At 48.5% G+C, this 16,557-nt stretch overlaps 1 protein-coding gene across 3 annotated transcripts in view; it reads right to left on the bottom strand.

The window, feature by feature from the left end:
- The window catches only part of LOC136595184 (zinc finger protein 585A-like), a 60,194-nt gene that overhangs the window by 24,439 nt on the left and 19,198 nt on the right, over window positions 1-16,557 (bottom strand). For all 3 annotated transcript variants that reach the window (XM_066588695.1, XM_066588697.1, XM_066588696.1), the window contains one exon: window positions 10,106-10,170. In XM_066588695.1, coding sequence (XP_066444792.1) covers window positions 10,106-10,170 — 65 coding nt within the window. The remainder of the gene's footprint in view (window positions 1-10,105; window positions 10,171-16,557) is intronic.

Below are 16,557 nucleotides of genomic sequence, written 5' to 3'. Positions count from 1 at the left end.
ATTCTTTCACTTGCTATCGGTGGACTCTGCACATTATGTCTCGCGGGCGGTCCGGGTCGAGGGACCTAGGGCTTAGGGATCTATACGCACAGTCCAGCTCAAGGGGGGAGTCCTGGATGGAATTGAAAATGTGGCGTAGGGTGTCCCCTAGATTTTGTTGTTCCACCTCTTCAGAGATACCGCGTATTCGAATATTATTTCTCCTTCCTCTATTTTCTGTGTCATCAATAGAATCCGCTAGATACTGCATTTGATATGCATGGGACGATATTAGTGCCTCCTGTGCATTAACTCGGGATGATAGATCAGCCAGGGAAGTCTCTACTGTAGTGACCCTCGTGTCAATTTGGTGAATCTCCGTACAAACAGAGGCCAGTTCGCTTTTATATGAGTTCTCTAATCTAGCGATATATGCTTCCATATCTTCTTTAGTTGGTATGGCTTTTATATGGGAACTGAGAGCTCTGATTTCAGCTAATGCTGCAATTCCCTGCATAGGTACACACACAGTGGGAAATGTCATGTCTGCTCCTCTGTATGGTAGATCAGTGCTGCTTGCCATGTTGGGGGAATGATCTCTGCCTGTGGAGGGTAGTGAGGTGCAAGTGTGGCCAGGAGCTGATTGTGTTGAGGGGGAGCTGGGAGATGTGGTGCAGCCAAGTACCTGACTTCTGGTAGCTTTGTCCAGGAGAGGGTGTTGAGGACCTTCTCCCTGTAGCAGGCTGTAGTTGTCCTCTGATGCTGCTGCACGAGGGGTTAATGAGCTCTCCCCTCCTCCGCTTGCTTTCTCCTCTATTGCTGCTGCTGCACAAGGGGTTAGTTAGCTCTTCCTTCCTCCACTTGCTTTTTCCTCCGTTGCTGCTGCTGCACGAGGGGTTAATGAGCTCTCCCCTCCTCCACCTGCATTCTGCCCCACTGTGAGCAACGCTGTGTGTGTCGGAAGCAGTGAGTGCTGCTGTCCCTCCATGTGCTCCTCTCCCCGCTCTGCTTGTAATATAGGAGCGGTCACAGTAGCTCCTGCAGGCTGTGGTCGGTCCGACACACATGCTGCCGCTGCTGCCGCCATGTTGGCTTGAGCCCGCTCTACCTCCACTCTTCTGGATCCAGCTAGGAAGCGCTGGATGTTCTGTGCTCCTGTTGCACCCGCTGGAGAGGGGGCAGGAGGGGATATCTTATCTTATATTGAAATGCTGGCAATTAGACCAGCGTAGAACGGAGAAGAGGGTATGCATGTCCTCACTCCACCATAGCCAGGCCACGCCCCCAGGTCATGCTTTTATGATGCCAAAAACAATTATAGCAAAACAATGGAGATCTCCCCCCACTTCGTGGGTTACTTGCTGTGCAGTCAGGGAATGGCTGCCTGTAGGATTTTCCGAACTAGGGAAGCATCCGCTGATGCGAAGGTATGATCCCTGTAAAATTTGGCAAAAGTATGCAATGAGGACCAAGTTGCTGCCTTACACACTTGGATAGCTGAAGCTCCATGGTGAACCGCCCAGGAAGCCCCCACCACCCGCAGCGAGTGAGTAGTCACGTAAAATGAAGGAGACCGTCCCTTGGCATGGTAGGCCTCTGCCACCACCATGCGAATCCACCTGGAGATGGTCATTTTGGAAGCCACAGATCCCCAAAGCGGCCCTTTAGGAATTACAAACAAGGACTCTGTTCGACGGAAGTCCTTAGTACTGGCAATGTATATCCGCAAGGCCCGTTCGAGACGTAGCCGATGCAAGGTCAGTTCCTTTGGATGCGCTGGAGAAGGGCAAAAGGACGGAAGCACAATATTCTCATTAAAGTGGAAAGAGAACACCACCTTTGGTAGGAACTGTGGTATCGGACGCAGTACCACCTTGTCCTGATGGAAGGCCAGAAAGGGGGACTTGACCGACAAAGCGGTCAGCTCGGACACTCGGCGTATTGAAGTGATCGCCACAAGGAAAACCACCTTCCAGGACAAAAGACACAATGGCACTTCCTTTAATGGCTCAAAAGGATGAGACTGTAGGGCACCCAAAAGCAGATTGAGATCCCACACGGGCATGGGTGACCGCAACGGAGGAGCAGCGTGGAAAATCCCCTGAAGGAAAGTGTGGATTGCCAACTTGGCGGCTATCGGCCTCTGATCGAGGATCGGGAAAGCCGAGACATGGCCCTTCAGGTAGCTCAACTTCAGGCCCATGTCCTGCTTGTAGGAAGGACAACACACAAGCCAAAGAAATCCGGATTGGATGGAGGGGACGGTCTTCGCACTAAACAGGCTTCATTTCCAGGCTCGATGGTAAATCTTTGACGATGATGGTTTCCTTGCGCTAATCATGGTTCGAATGACCGACTCTGTGAAACCACGCTCCCTCAAAATCTCGGCCTCAACATCAATGCCGGTAAATGAAGCGACTGTTAATTCGGGTGGAAGAGCGAACCCTCTACCGGTCCTCTCGCTCCGGTATTTGCCACGGTGCGCCGATGAGTAGGTCTATAAGGTTTGCGTACCATGCACGCCTTGGCCAATATAGCGCTATTAGAATTACCAGGCACCCCTTCATCCCGATCTTTTTGAGTACTCTCGGTAAGAGCGGGAAAGGCAGGAAAATGTACGGGAGGTGGAAAACCGACCACGGTATTCCTAGCGTGTCCAATCACTATTGCCTGAGGGTCCTGGGACCTAGCCACGAAATGCTATACTTTGCGATTGAAGCTGGACGCCATCATGTCCACGCCCTGATGACCCCAGCGATGATAAATGGCCTGGAATACGTCTGGGTGCAGCTCCCATTCCCCCGGGTCTACGGTTTCCCGACTGAGAAAGTCCGCTATCCAATTGTACACCCCCGGTTTGTATACCGCTAAGCTTGCTGGTAAGTGCAGCTAGGCCCAGCTGAGTATCTTGGATACCTCGCCCATCGCCCCCACACTTCGGGTGCCTCCCTGGTGACTGATGTAAGCGACCGCCGCCACGTTGTCCGTCTGAATCTAAACAGGTTTGCCCTTGAGGTGGGGAGCAAAGTGCTGCAGCGATTGCCATATCGCCCGCAGCTCCTAGATATTGATCGGAAGAGTGGCCTCGAACACGAAACAGAGGAACACGAAACAGAGGGGTTCCAGTCTCTGCGTTGGGACCAGGCACGACTTGCCGTGGTTGATGGCCCAGCCGATCCTTTCCAAGGTCTGTAGTGTTATGCGGAGACTTTCCAGGTTGTCTACTTGACACGGTGCCTTAACCAGTATTTCATCCAGGTAGGGAATGGTGACAATATCCCTGGTGTGGAGCAGAGCCATCACTGCCACGAGTACCTTTGTGAATACTCGTGGCACTGTGGACAACCCCAAGAGCAGGGCCGCGAGCTGGTAGTGACTTCCTTGAATCTCGAAATGAAGAAAACGCTGGTGGGATCTGTGCATTGGAATGTGTAGATGTGCATCTTTGATGTCGATCGAAGAGAGAACCTCTTCGGGCTCCATAGAGGCGCTGACTCCATGCGGAAATGCTTCGTCTTGATATAACGATTCAGTCGCTTCAGGTCGAGGACCGATCTGACCATGCCGTCCTTTTTGGGGACCACGAACAGATTTAAATAGAAACCCCATCCATGCTGAGAAGGTGGAACTGGTATGACTACTCCTTGGGCAAGCACGTGGTCGACTGCCACGCAAAGCTGTGGCGTCCTTTCTGGAACCCTCACTAACCTTGGCCTGAAGAAATTATGCTGAGGGAAAGTCGCAAACTCTATGGCATAGCCAGAGGAAACAATCTCCCGCACCCAAGAGTCGGACACGTGCACCAGCCACGTGTCCCTGTATAGGGAGAGTCTGCCCCCCACCCTGTCATGACCGGGTGGGGGCTGAACTTCATGCTGAAAGCTTTGCTCCCGTAGCTTTCGGCACACAGGAGTGAGGCTGCCAAGAGGTCCTGGTTTTGAAAGAGGCCTCTCTTTTGCTCCTGCGGATTCTTCTTGGCCTGGGACCATTGCCCAGACGAGGTACGTGGGCTTGAGCGGCGAAAGGACTGGTAATAGGATCTCTTTTTGCGGAGCCTTTCCTCTTCTAACCGCGTTTTGCGGAAGGAACGTGCTCTTCCCGCTTGTCGCATCTTTTATCAGCTTGTTTCCAAACAGCCTGTTGCCCCCAAAGGGGAGCTTGGTCAGCGCCTTTTTAAAGGACGTGTCAGCTGACCAACTCTTCAGCCAGAGTGTCCTGCAAGACACCTCAGAAGCTGCTAACACCCGGGCTAGGAATTTTGCCAAATTCGGCGCACAGACAAAATTCCCGGCCTGAATGATGTTATCCGCGGTATCCAGCAACTCGTTGGTCAGAGCATCCCGCAAGAATATCCCAGCCTAGTTGCTTTGCACATGCAAGTGGGTCGTAGCGCAGTGCCTACTGCCTGAAAAGTATATTTCGCCAAGGAGTCTAGCTTCCTATCCTGTGGATCAGAAAGTGATGCCGCGTCCGCTGTGGGAAGAGTGGTGTGTTTTGACAGTCGCAACACAGGCGGATCTACTATGGGAGGTACCGACCACCTTTTAACGAGATCTTCCAGAAAGGGATAAGCGATGTCCCATGTTTTCCCCGGTCCCTTCAAGCATTTGTTGGGGACTTCCCATTCCCTTTCAAGGACCACCTCGAAGTCCTGATGGGGTGGGAAATAACTGGCGTGGGCGTTTATGCTGCCTGAAGGACACGGCCACAGGCGGAATTGCCGCTGGCTCCTCTGATACGTGAAGCATGTCCTGCACTGCCATGATCAAGCTGTCCATCAGTGCAGCTAGCTTAGACGCTTGCTCCTCGTCCAAGTCCGAGGGGGATGAAGACCGAAAGATTTCCCCCTCCGAGAGACTAGTATCCTTGGACACTGGGGTGGACGACTGCTGCATCTGAGACGTAGATTAGGACACCGATGAATATCGGGATCGTGAAGATGCAGCCTGTGAATGGGAGGACTCCCTGGAATAATGGGATCTATGAGAGGACTCCCTGGAGCAATGGGATCTATGAGAGGACTCCCTGGAGCAATGGGATCTATGAGAGGACTCCCTGGAGCAATGGGATCTATGAGAGGACTCCCTGGAGCAATGGGATCTATGAGAGGACTCCCTGGAGCAATGGGATCTATGAGAGGACTCCCTGGAGCAATGGGATCTATGAGAGGACTCCCTGGAGCAATGGGATCTATGAGAGGACTCCCTGGAGCAATGGGATCTATGAGAGGACTCCCTGGAGCAATGGGATCTATGAGAGGACTCCCTGGAGCAATGGGATCTATGAGAGGACTCCCTGGAGCAATGGGATCTATGAGAGGACTCCCTGGAGCAATGGGATCTATGAGAGGACTCCCTGGAGCAATGGGATCTATGAGAGGACTCCCTGGAGCAATGGGATCTATGAGAGGACTCCCTGGAGCAATGGGATCTATGAGAGGACTCCCTGGAGCAATGGGATCTATGAGAGGACTCCCTGGAGCAATGGGATCTATGAGAGGACTCCCTGGAGCAATGGGATCTATGAGAGGACTCCCTGGAGCAATGGGATCTATGAGAGGACTCCCTGGAGCAATGGGATCTATGAGAGGACTCCCTGGAGCAATGGGATCTATGAGAGGACTCCCTGGAGCAATGGGATCTATGAGAGGACTCCCTGGAGCAATGGGATCTATGAGAGGACTCCCTGGAGCAATGGGATCTATGAGAGGACTCCCTGGAGCAATGGGATCTATGAGAGGACTCCCTGGAGCAATGGGATCTATGAGAGGACTCCCTGGAGCAATGGGATCTATGAGAAGACTCCCTGGAGCAATGGGATCTATGAGAGGACTCCCTGGAGCAATGGGATCTATGAGAGGACTCCCTGGAGCAATGGGATCTATGAGAGGACTCCCTGGAGCAATGGGATCTATGAGAGGACTCCCTGGAGCAATGGGATCTATGAGAGGACTCCCTGGAGCAATGGGATCTATGGGAGGACTCCCTGGAGATATGGGGTCTACGTCTTTTACGTGACCTACCCCGTGACCGCTCTGAGAAAAAAGCATCTCCGTCTGAATGCAGCCTGCGTAAAATCGCAGCAGATGTACTAGCTAGGTCAGCGACCGCCGCAGTGAGGGATTGGGCCCATTCAGGTACAGCTGCCTGTTCAACTCCTAGCCCGGAGCTTGCCGGGCTAGGAGACAGTTCGCACAGCGGGGCTCAGACTGACCGCAAGGGAGCTTCGCATTACAATGAGCACAAGCATAAAACTTGCCTCTACCTGTAGCCTGTCCAGAACCTTCCGGTCTGGGGTCGGATGTGATGTTAACAATACTGTGCACAAAATACTGGGCAAAATGCTGCAAGTGAAGACCGCAGGAGGAGTACAGCGCAGGAGGAAGTTGCCTCAGCGGAGCTTACCCTATATCCAAGGCTGTCAGGCCCCAGCTGGAGCTCCTGGGTTCGCAGAGAAGCCGACTCCCAATTCAGACGCAGCAGACTGCGCACACACGGCTGGTCTAATGCGAGGAACTCAGCCAGAAGTTCTGAGAAAGAAGGAGTGGCCGGAGGCAGGAAAGGAGGAGAGATCAGCCACCCCAGTCTTGTAGTGGGTTGTCTGTCACTTTCCCTCGCTGACCCAATGTGGGCGTGGCTTAATTCCAGGTCTGAGCCGAGGCCTAAATTTTTGGCTCCTCCAACTATCACCCCCTGAACTCCAGTGCCCGGGGATGGCCCGCTGAAGCGAGGAAGGCGGCAAGCGATGCTGCCATGGCAAGAGGGAAGATCTACGTTGGCCGCGAGGTAGGCCTCAAGTAAGCCTGGGCCTAGATTTATGTCCCCTTCCGGTGGCGCGACCTCCACAGCCGCTGCCACCGCTGGTCAGGGAGGCCAGGGAAAAGCCCTGTCTCCCCGTATTCCCACAAGCAAAGTCTTCATGATGACCTAAACTAAGACATATCTGCCTCCTGCAGACACTAAGCTTAAAAACGGATTAGCGTAATGCAAGCAGGAGGAGTATAGCTAGTAGGAGGAGTTAACACTTCTTGCTTAGTGTCGCCTCCTATTGGAAGTAGCTATACGCAAGGTATGGCTGTGTCCCCTAATGATACGGACAAGAAATTAGTATTGCAATAAAAAAAATGATTGGTCAATGCAATAGTCTTTTCCATAACGACGTAAGGGTTGCGATAGTTGGACACTAAGGAAAATTGACGTGTTCGAACTATGGTTCGGGATAAAAATGCTGTAGATACCTTGGACTGCCATGACAACGAACAAGGTAGTTAGATCATGTCAAACCGAAAACATTAATAGAGGCCAAAATCAAACAGCAACTCTCTTTTAATGGCCACGTGATGCGCACTATTTCACTGGAAACAGTACTGATGCTTGGCTAGGTCAGCGGAAAGAGAAGATCAGGACAACAAAGAGCAAAGTGGCTTGATGCAATCAAGTGTAGTAGAAATTATGATTAATTAGTGTAAAATGTCTATTGATTTGTATAAACTAGATGTATTACACAGCTGTAGTGATTTGACTCTGTAGTGTGCTATAAGAATAGTCCAATGTAAAGTTCCAATGCAGCCACTCTAGGGTTAAATTACATAGGTATGGAGTGGAGCTGAAAGTAATGCTGGATTACTCTTCAGTCCTCCCCCACTCCCACCTCAACTTCTGGGACAAAGGAACTGGTCTTTGCCTGACCACATGTTGAAGAGACAAAGGCTTAGTTTGTACACGGGACCTGAGGAGGCGGAGGGTGGGGGAAAGAGATTCTTTATAGCTTAACCAATAAAAATAAATATACATTACGTATGTAATATGTTATATGCCCATAAAGGGCAGGTATTATGTGTTTTAATAAAAGAAGCTCTGGAATTGTTTTTCCCCCAGAACTCTCTGTAAGCTTCAAACTGGACATGTGTCTCAGTCTGAAGTCTTCTTACGCGCCTATATTAGTGTTTTGCAATTAGGAAGCTTCGGAATACCCCAGAACCTGCTGGAGAAATTCATATCCAGACCACAAAGCAACCACAAATCATGTCAATTGCGGACCCGAAAGAAGCGGTGAATGACAGAAATGCGTGGAGAACATTGATCCATGAAGGGACCGAACATTAGATACAGCTGAACGGATAATTATCATCATTAAGCTTAAATAAAACAAATAGTGTCAGGCAGCTGCTGTCAAGGCAAATAGGATCATAGGGTGCATCAAAAGAGGCCTATGGGCACATGACTAGAACATTGTTCTTCGTCTTTACTAGTCACTGGTCAAACCACACAAGGAATATCGTGGACAGTTTTGGGTACCAGTACTCAAGGAGGACATATCACAGCTTGAGCGGTACAAGGTGGTCAGCTAAAATAATAAACAGAATGGGCGGACTACAATACCCAGAGAGGTTATCAAAACTGGGATTACTTAGCTTAGAAATAGGACGGCTGAGGGGGGACCTAATAACTATATATAAATATATCAGGGGTCAATACAGAGATCTCTCCCATCATATATTTATACCCAGGACTGTAACAAGGGGGCGCTCTCTACTTCTACAGCAAATAAGGCTTCTACATCTTTCAGACACGGCTTGACATCTTTGTATGTCAAGCCTTGAGACTAAGGAACTCTCTGCCGGAGGACGCAGTAACGGTAAATTTGATAAGAGTACAAGAGGGGCCTGGAGTGTTTCTTTAGAGATGTAATATTATACATTATAACCATTAATACCTGCAAAAGGCTTGCTGATCCGGGGATTATTCAGATGGCAAGATTGGAGGAAATTGGTTTCTACCTGATTGTTTTTTTTAATCAATATTTGGTGGTGATGGTTTTGGAGGGTGTGGGGGGGGGGGGTGTTTAGGCTGATCTGGGTGGACATGTCTTTTTTCTCTTTACAGACTATGCTACTATATTGCTTTTGTTTGTTTTTCCAAAGGAAGATTGAAAGGATAAATACAGACCAATTATCCTGCCGTCCCTTCATGATGCTGGATAAACTACATAATGGATACATGAGACAAGTGTAAAACGTATAGTAAGACTGAACTAGAGAGCTTTACAGCCCTTCTACAGAGTGAATATCTCCATCTACCTGATGATTAGGTGAATACTGATAATACCTCCCAGCAGGCAGAGATGGTACTGACAATAGCTGCTCATGTCATGTTGTGCTGATGCATCACAGGATTCGTAGCTCAGAAAATGAAAGAGAAAGAAGGAAAAATCTCTACATCAAGATGGTGCCTGATAAGCATCAGAGAAGAGGCTGCACTGTGTGGAAGTGACTTTACTACACATAGGGCAGGTTCAGAGCATGACAGACAATCAGATGAGGGGCGCAGGGATGGAAATATGTGTTTTCACCATAGCGGCACTTTAAGGTAAAGCTATAAACATTGTCTTTCTATTATATAACTGTCAGCCATGTTTTCAGCTTTAGAGATGTTCCCTACATGTATTACAGGGTTCACAATACAACTTCATTGTTTACCTTCTGCCTGATGAGTTGTGAAACCTTCACATTAAAATGATCAAGTTTTAGCAAAAGTGGACCTTGATCGTTCTTTCATTTAATGCAAACATGTAAAACTTAAGGCCCGCTGGCCGAATCCAGCCTACTACCTCATGTTATGTGACCCACCGGCTGTGCAGCACCTCGATAGCCATTCCACTCATCCAGCCTGCAGCACAGACGCTAAGGTAAGAGGTCAGCAGTCATAGACTAACCAGTGGCTGCCAGACCAGAGATGTAGGCTAATTGAGGGCAATGCCAGAGTCCAATAGGGGGCTTCACTGTTACTACTGGGGCCACTGTGAGGGGCACTACTATTAATGGGGTCACTATTACTATTAGGGCTACTATCGGGGACAGTATGAATACTGTGGTCACTGTGATTGACCCTACTACTAATGGGGTCAATAGGGGACCCCATTACAATTGCAATCAGCCCTTTGAAAGCCACCATAATGCTGATGTGGCCCTCGGTGACAATGAGTTTGACACAACTGATCTAATGTCTCTGGTCAGCGGTAATCCTGCCATCTCCACCGGCCTCATCACACAAGTAGAAGACATCTAATAAGACTGAAGACAAGAGCTTCACAGCCTTCTACAGATCAGAGGAACATCTCCACCTACCAGATGGTCCTGTGGAAGAAGAGGACAGGGACATCTCTCTGGGGTTCTTCTCTTACTGGATGGAACTGGAGGAAACACAGGCGGACACTGAAGTCATTCTTCACATACAGATAATAAGACATGATTACTGGATTCTTCTGACCATAAGACATATTATTATAAGCATCCATCTCCATGAAGTCTCCCTGCACCTTATAATCTGATGGTCTCCCCCTTCCCTGTCCTCCGTACAGCCAAGCACATAGCAGTGATAACGTGTCTTACCCCTCGTAGACCCCAGCAGAGAGCTGTCACTCTGAGTAACCCTTGAGTGACTGACCCTAGCCCCCCGCAGGTACTGCCTGCACTCTGCTCTCTATCCTTCTTATTCCTCTTTCCTCACTCAGTCTGCTGAATCCTGTCTCCATCTCCGGCACACAGGCAATCTGCGACACTGAGACGAGGCTGAACTTATAGACAGAGCATACAAGTCATGGGAGGAAGCCATGCTGTTTAACCCCTTAACACTGCAGCGCATCTATTTACATGCTGCAGCATCAGGGTATTATGAGATCACGTGGCGATCTCCCTCCATACAGCGCAGGCGCTGTTTGTTTCTTACAGCCGACATCAACAGCTCTGATAAGCCGCACAGCTGATCGGAGCTGTTAACCCTTTGAATGCCAATGTCAATTCTGACAGAGGCATTTAAATTCCCTGAACGATATTCGGGGGTTCGGTACAGCCCCCTGCAGTGACATCACAAGGAGCTGTGTGGGTGTCATGGCAGCCGGGGGCCTTCTAAATGGCTCCAGGGTTGTCTTAACAAAATGCACATCAGGCCATGGCATTACATCATACTGCAGGAGCGATCAAAGCATCACAAGTTGTTGTCCCCTCTGGGAATAAAGAAAAAAAAAAGTTAAAATAAGCTGTATAAAGTTTTACTAATTATTTTTAAAAAATGGAATAAAAGTTTAAAAACAAAACACCTTTTTACCACATTTATAGTAAGATCTAAATAAAACCAAAACACATATTTGGTATCACTGCGTCCACAAAAGTCCAATCTATCAAAAGTAATATATTCTTTTCCCCGCACGATGAACGTCGGAAAAAAAAACAATAAAGACCGCCAGAAAGAAGGGATTACTTATCAGTAGTCATCACGACAGCCCCATTTACATATGGAGGTTGCCCTCTGACCTCAATAGGGACAGGAAGAGCCTTTAAAGCACCTCCCCTCCACCATCTCAGTGACTCTCAAATTATTATGGTGGACAATGTATACAGAACCAAAATTTACCTTTTTTCGGTATCATTTTACATTGAAAAAGAACATAAATATTCTTTAGGGGAGGGAGCTATGGCCGTTGTGATGACTCCCTGAAATAGAACCACTGGTAAGTAATCCCTTCTTTCCCCCGGTTGTCATCACGACGGCCCCATTTACTTATGGAGCAATACCAAATACTAAGTATTCTTAGGGTGGGGCTACTGCCTGGAGGACTTTTCGTCCGTACGCCAGGTCTCTGTTAGATTGTACATTGACCCTATAGTGCTTTATAAATGCAGACTGATCCAGGTAGCCGCTTTACAAATTTGCTCAGCGGAGGCCTGTGCTTTCTCTGCCCACGACGGGAAAGGGGATCTTGTAGAGTGGGCTTTGATATTTTCAGGAGGATCGAGACCCCCGTCTTTGTATGCCTCCCGGATGGCCGTTCTGATCCATCTTGCTATGGTACCTTATAGGTTGGTTTGTATTCGTCCCCACTAACGTGTTAGGAGCTCGACAGCCCATTGATTTACACACCTTCTCCTGGAAGGAGACTGTCTGCTAAGAAAATCCACAACAGTATTTGTAGATCCCATCAGATGGATTGCTGAGAGGGATAGCACAGTGGATTCTGCCCAGCATAGTATCCTTGCCGCCAATTGATGAAGGTGCGGGTGTCGTGTTCCCTCCTGGTGACGAACAAACGATAAGGCTGTCAGGTTATCTGTCAGAATCGTGACATGCCTTCCTCTGAGGTAGGGATCTGCCACACAAAAGGCCTTCCATATCGCTCTTAGCTCTTTCTAATTGGATGAGCATGCAGCTATTCGAGAGTCCCAGATTCCCTAAAAAGTTAGTTGAGTTACTTGTGTTCTCCACCCCCTCTTGCCTTCATTCATTGTAACAGATATGGAGGGCTCTTGTGATCAAGAGGTACTTTTTTTAAGGTTATTCTGGGAAGTCCACCAGCGTAAGGACTGTTGAACTTGAACAGACAGGCTCACCTTATTATTTAGGGAGGCCTGCTGTTTGTCCCAGCAGGCAAGGATAAAGTGTCGCAGCTGTCGGGTATGGGCTTGGGCCAATATGACTATCTGTATACAGGCTGTTAGCAGGCCAAGAAGTTTCATTGTGTCCCTAATGGAAACTCATGTTGCCTGGCATAGGGACAATACTGATTGGATGAGGTCCTTTTCCTTGGAAGGGGGAGCCGTGATTTCTGGGTGTGGGAATCTAGGAGGACTCCTAGATATATTTTCTGCATACCTGGGATCAGGTCTGATTTTTGTCTAGTCACTACCCATCTCAAGTCGCTCAACGTGGACAAGACTATGGACAAATCTGGGCATATAGTTTCCACTGATTTTGACACCAACAGGAAATCATCCAGATAGGGGAAGATAAGGATTTGCTTTCTCCTAAAGTAGGCTATCATTTCTATCACTACTTTTGTGAATACCCTAGGGGCGGTACAGATGACAAAGGGTAAAGCCCTAAATTGGTAGTAACGAATTACATCGCCCATTTGCAAAGCAAATCTTGGATATTTGTAGTGGGGGGCAGTTATTGGGACGTGATCATACGTGTCTTTAAGCTGTAAAACGTGATGAGCAGATAGCAGCACAACCAAATGTATTACAAAGGCATACTTAAGCCAAAAGTGCACGATCCAGTAGTAGATCCGGACCCCAGGATCCAAAATAGAACTTTGCAGACAATCAATGGACAGATCAGCACTCCTGGATTTTTCTTTATAATAAAACTTCTTTATTCCTCAGCTTAAAAAACTGCACTGCAACGTTTCGATCCTATGTGGATCTTTCTCAAGCATGCAGCAAGTGCTTAAAGAGCACAAATATATACAAAAGGCATATAGCCAAATGCCCCAAATAATTATCACCCCATCTCTCTTTTAAATTCAGATGTGAAGCTATATGCCAAGGTAATAGCAAACAGACTATTTCCCTTGATGTCTAGTTTGGTCAAAGAGGATTGCCAGGGCCCAAAAGGTACTAGATGCCTGATGGACTTGGTGGATGTGGCTGTCCTTGGATGGAGAGAAGGCATGTGGCAAGGTCCATTGGGGATATCTGATTCAAGCATTGCAGACATTTGGGTTTGCAGGCCCCATCTTCCAGGCCAGCAAAGGCCTATATTCCTCCCCCTCAGCGATGGTTCTGATCAGTGGCCTTTTATCCAAGCCTTTTAACATAACAAACGGCACCAAACAAGGGTGCCTTTTGTCACCCCTTAATTTTTTGGATTGTCATGGAAGCATTGGCAGAGGACATTAGAAATAATCAAAACATTGGAAGAATTAGAATGGGCCCATGACACACAAAAGGTTGATTATGCCTACCCGATAATCGGGTTTTCAGGAGTCTCCATGACAGCACGACCTGAGATAGCCTCCTCTTGATAGGACAGGAACACACTGAGAGGTTAAAGCTTCCCCCTCTCCCACCTTCCTTACTGATTTCTAACGAATTGCCGGGGGTAGGAGATTAACTAAAATTATTACCAAGACTGGTATTTTATCTATGTCTTCATAAATGGAAATTAAATTATATATTTTCCTTTCGGGGGTGTGGGGGGGATAATGTGCGGGGGCTGTCATGGAGACTCCTGAAAACCCGATTATCGGGTAGGTATAATCTACCTTTTCCCAGTCATCTCCATGACAGCACCACCTGAGACGTACCAACTAAATACATTTTACAGGATGGGATTGCCACTGAGAGGACCTTATGGCCAAAGGTCAAATTCTCATCTAACCGCACGTCCACCCTGTAATGCTTAATGAAAGTAGGCGGCCTTTTCCATATTGCGGTCTTACAAATTTGTTCTACAGACACTGAACTATGTTCAGCCCACGAAGAGGCTACTGCCCTTGTGGAGCGGCCTTTAAGTTCCGAGGGGACCTCTTTATCTAATGCTTTATAGGCTTCTGTAATAGCCAGGCGGATCCATCTGGGTATGGAGCTCTTTGCTGCTTTTCTACCCTTATTTGTGCTGAAAAATTGGACAAACAAGTTGTCGTCCTGTCTCCACTGACTTGTGGCATCGATATATTGCAGGACTGCTCTTATAACGTCCAGACAGTTAATGTAACCATGACGACGGTCAGGGACCCCGGGTGGCAGTGGCACCGTTCGCCGTGGCGTTCTGGGATGGTGTTGCGGCCATGTTCAGGTCGGCGAGCGGTGGCGCTGTGTTCCTGTGTGTGGGTGCGCGTGCCTGCTCTGAGAGGCGCGCATGCTCTCTGTGAGTTATAGTGGATGGCTGGGAGTTCTGGTCAGTCGGCTTGATTGGTCTCTGCCCAAGTGGTGGAAACTCCTGAATATAGTCTGGCAGTTGCTGATAGCAGTTGCTAGTTATTGGGTCCGTTCCCTGTGTGCCTGACTTCGGTCTTGCTCCAGTGGAAGTTACCTGGTCTCGATCCAGCTCTGCTTGTGTTCTGTGGTTCTCCTGTCGTGTTGGTTTATTCAATCTGCCTAGCCTGTCAGTACTAGTAAGTTGTCATCTGCATAGGTACGGTGGTGCCTTCCTGTCCTGCCACTAGGCAGCGTAGGGTCAGTGTTGGCGGCCTGGACCTGTCCACCTTTGGGGCAACCTCCAGGAAGGGACATTGGTGTGGGTGAGGGTCAGGGAGTCCCGCGTTGTGCGTACCTGTGCAAAACTACTAGTACTGTTACAGTTAAATTCTCTTTCCGAAGTGTCTCTAGGTTTATCGAAAAAGAGAGAATCACCACGTCCTGCGCCCTATGAAAAGATGACACTACCTTGGGCATAAAAGCTGGATCTGATTTAAACACTATCTTTGTGTCTGTGATTTTAAGAAAGGGATGACGGATAGATAGAGCCTGGCCGAAGTAATAGCCAATAAAAAGACTGTTAGTATTCTTTTTGGGAGCGATTCTATTGGCACAAATGGGTCTGAAGACAGAGCCCTGAGAACCCAATTTAGGTTCCAGTCAGGGAATAGATTTGTGGTTCTTGGCTTCAATCTGTCTGCCACCGTCAAGAACCTACTGACCCACTTGACTTCTGATAATTTGGCGTCAAACAGGACACTAAGGGCTGCTATCTGAACCCTCAAATCTGCTTGGGGCCCATATCCAGGCCTTCCTGCAGAAATTCCAAAATTATGGGTATGACCGGAGAAGAAACCTGCAATTTCCTCTCCCGACCCCAAAGAAAATACTTCTTCCAGACCTTCTGGTAGAAATTGTTAGTTGTTGCTTTCCTGCTAGACAGTAGGGTCTGAGTTACTTTCTCAGAGAATCCTTACCCTAACAGTATGGATTCTTCAAAATCCATGCTGCCGAGCAGAGCCTGTCTATGTTTGGGTGGTTCAGAGGCCCTTGCGTTAGTAGGTCCACTTGGGTAGGCAGGAGAACTGGATCCTGTAAGCTTAAGTTTTTTAGGGGGCCGAACCAGGTCCTCCCCAGCCAGAAGGCAGCCACTAGGATTAGTGTACATCTCTGGGAACAGAAATGCTAGAGTACCCCGGGGATTAGAGGGATTGGTGGAAATGCATAGACCAATACCCTGCCCCAGTTCTGGTTTAGGGCATCTACTGCCGTCGGTTGATCCCCTGGAATGAGGGAGAAGAAGTTCTTTACTTTGAGGTTTTCTTTTGTCGTGAACAGGTCGATCTGTGGGGACCCCCACCTGTCCATCAGAGTCTTGAAGTCTTCCTGCGAAAAGGACCACTCTCAGGGGTCTATATGCCTTCTGCTGAGAAAATCTACCCTCTGATTCAATGCACCCTTTAGATGTGCCGCTGAAATTGACAGTACTCAAGCTCCCGCCCAGCGTAAGATTTTCTGTGAAACATCTTTTAAGGCTGGGAAACTTGTTCCTCCTTGATGCCGAATGTGGGCTACTGCCGTGGTATTGTCTGATAAGATTTTTAGATGCTGGTTGTGTACGGTTTCTCCTAGTTGCTGAAAGGTCTCCCAAATCGCCTGGAGTTCCCTATATTTGATGATTGGTCCTTCATCCCTGAGGGCCATGACCCCGGCAGAAACTGGTCTCCCATATAAGTACCCCAGCCCCAGGCACTCACGTCCATTGTGACACAAATAGCCAGATACTGAATCAAGTGAACTCTCCTCGACAGGTTCGAAGGTGTCCACCAGCGCAGGGACACCTTCACTGAATTCTCTAACCACATCCTGGTCCCTAGAAAGGA

The sequence above is a fragment of the Eleutherodactylus coqui genome, unplaced genomic scaffold (genome assembly GCF_035609145.1).
Source record: "Eleutherodactylus coqui strain aEleCoq1 unplaced genomic scaffold, aEleCoq1.hap1 HAP1_SCAFFOLD_334, whole genome shotgun sequence".
Lineage (NCBI taxonomy): Eukaryota > Metazoa > Chordata > Amphibia > Anura > Eleutherodactylidae > Eleutherodactylus > Eleutherodactylus coqui.
This window is presented reverse-complemented; position numbering and strand designations above follow the sequence as displayed.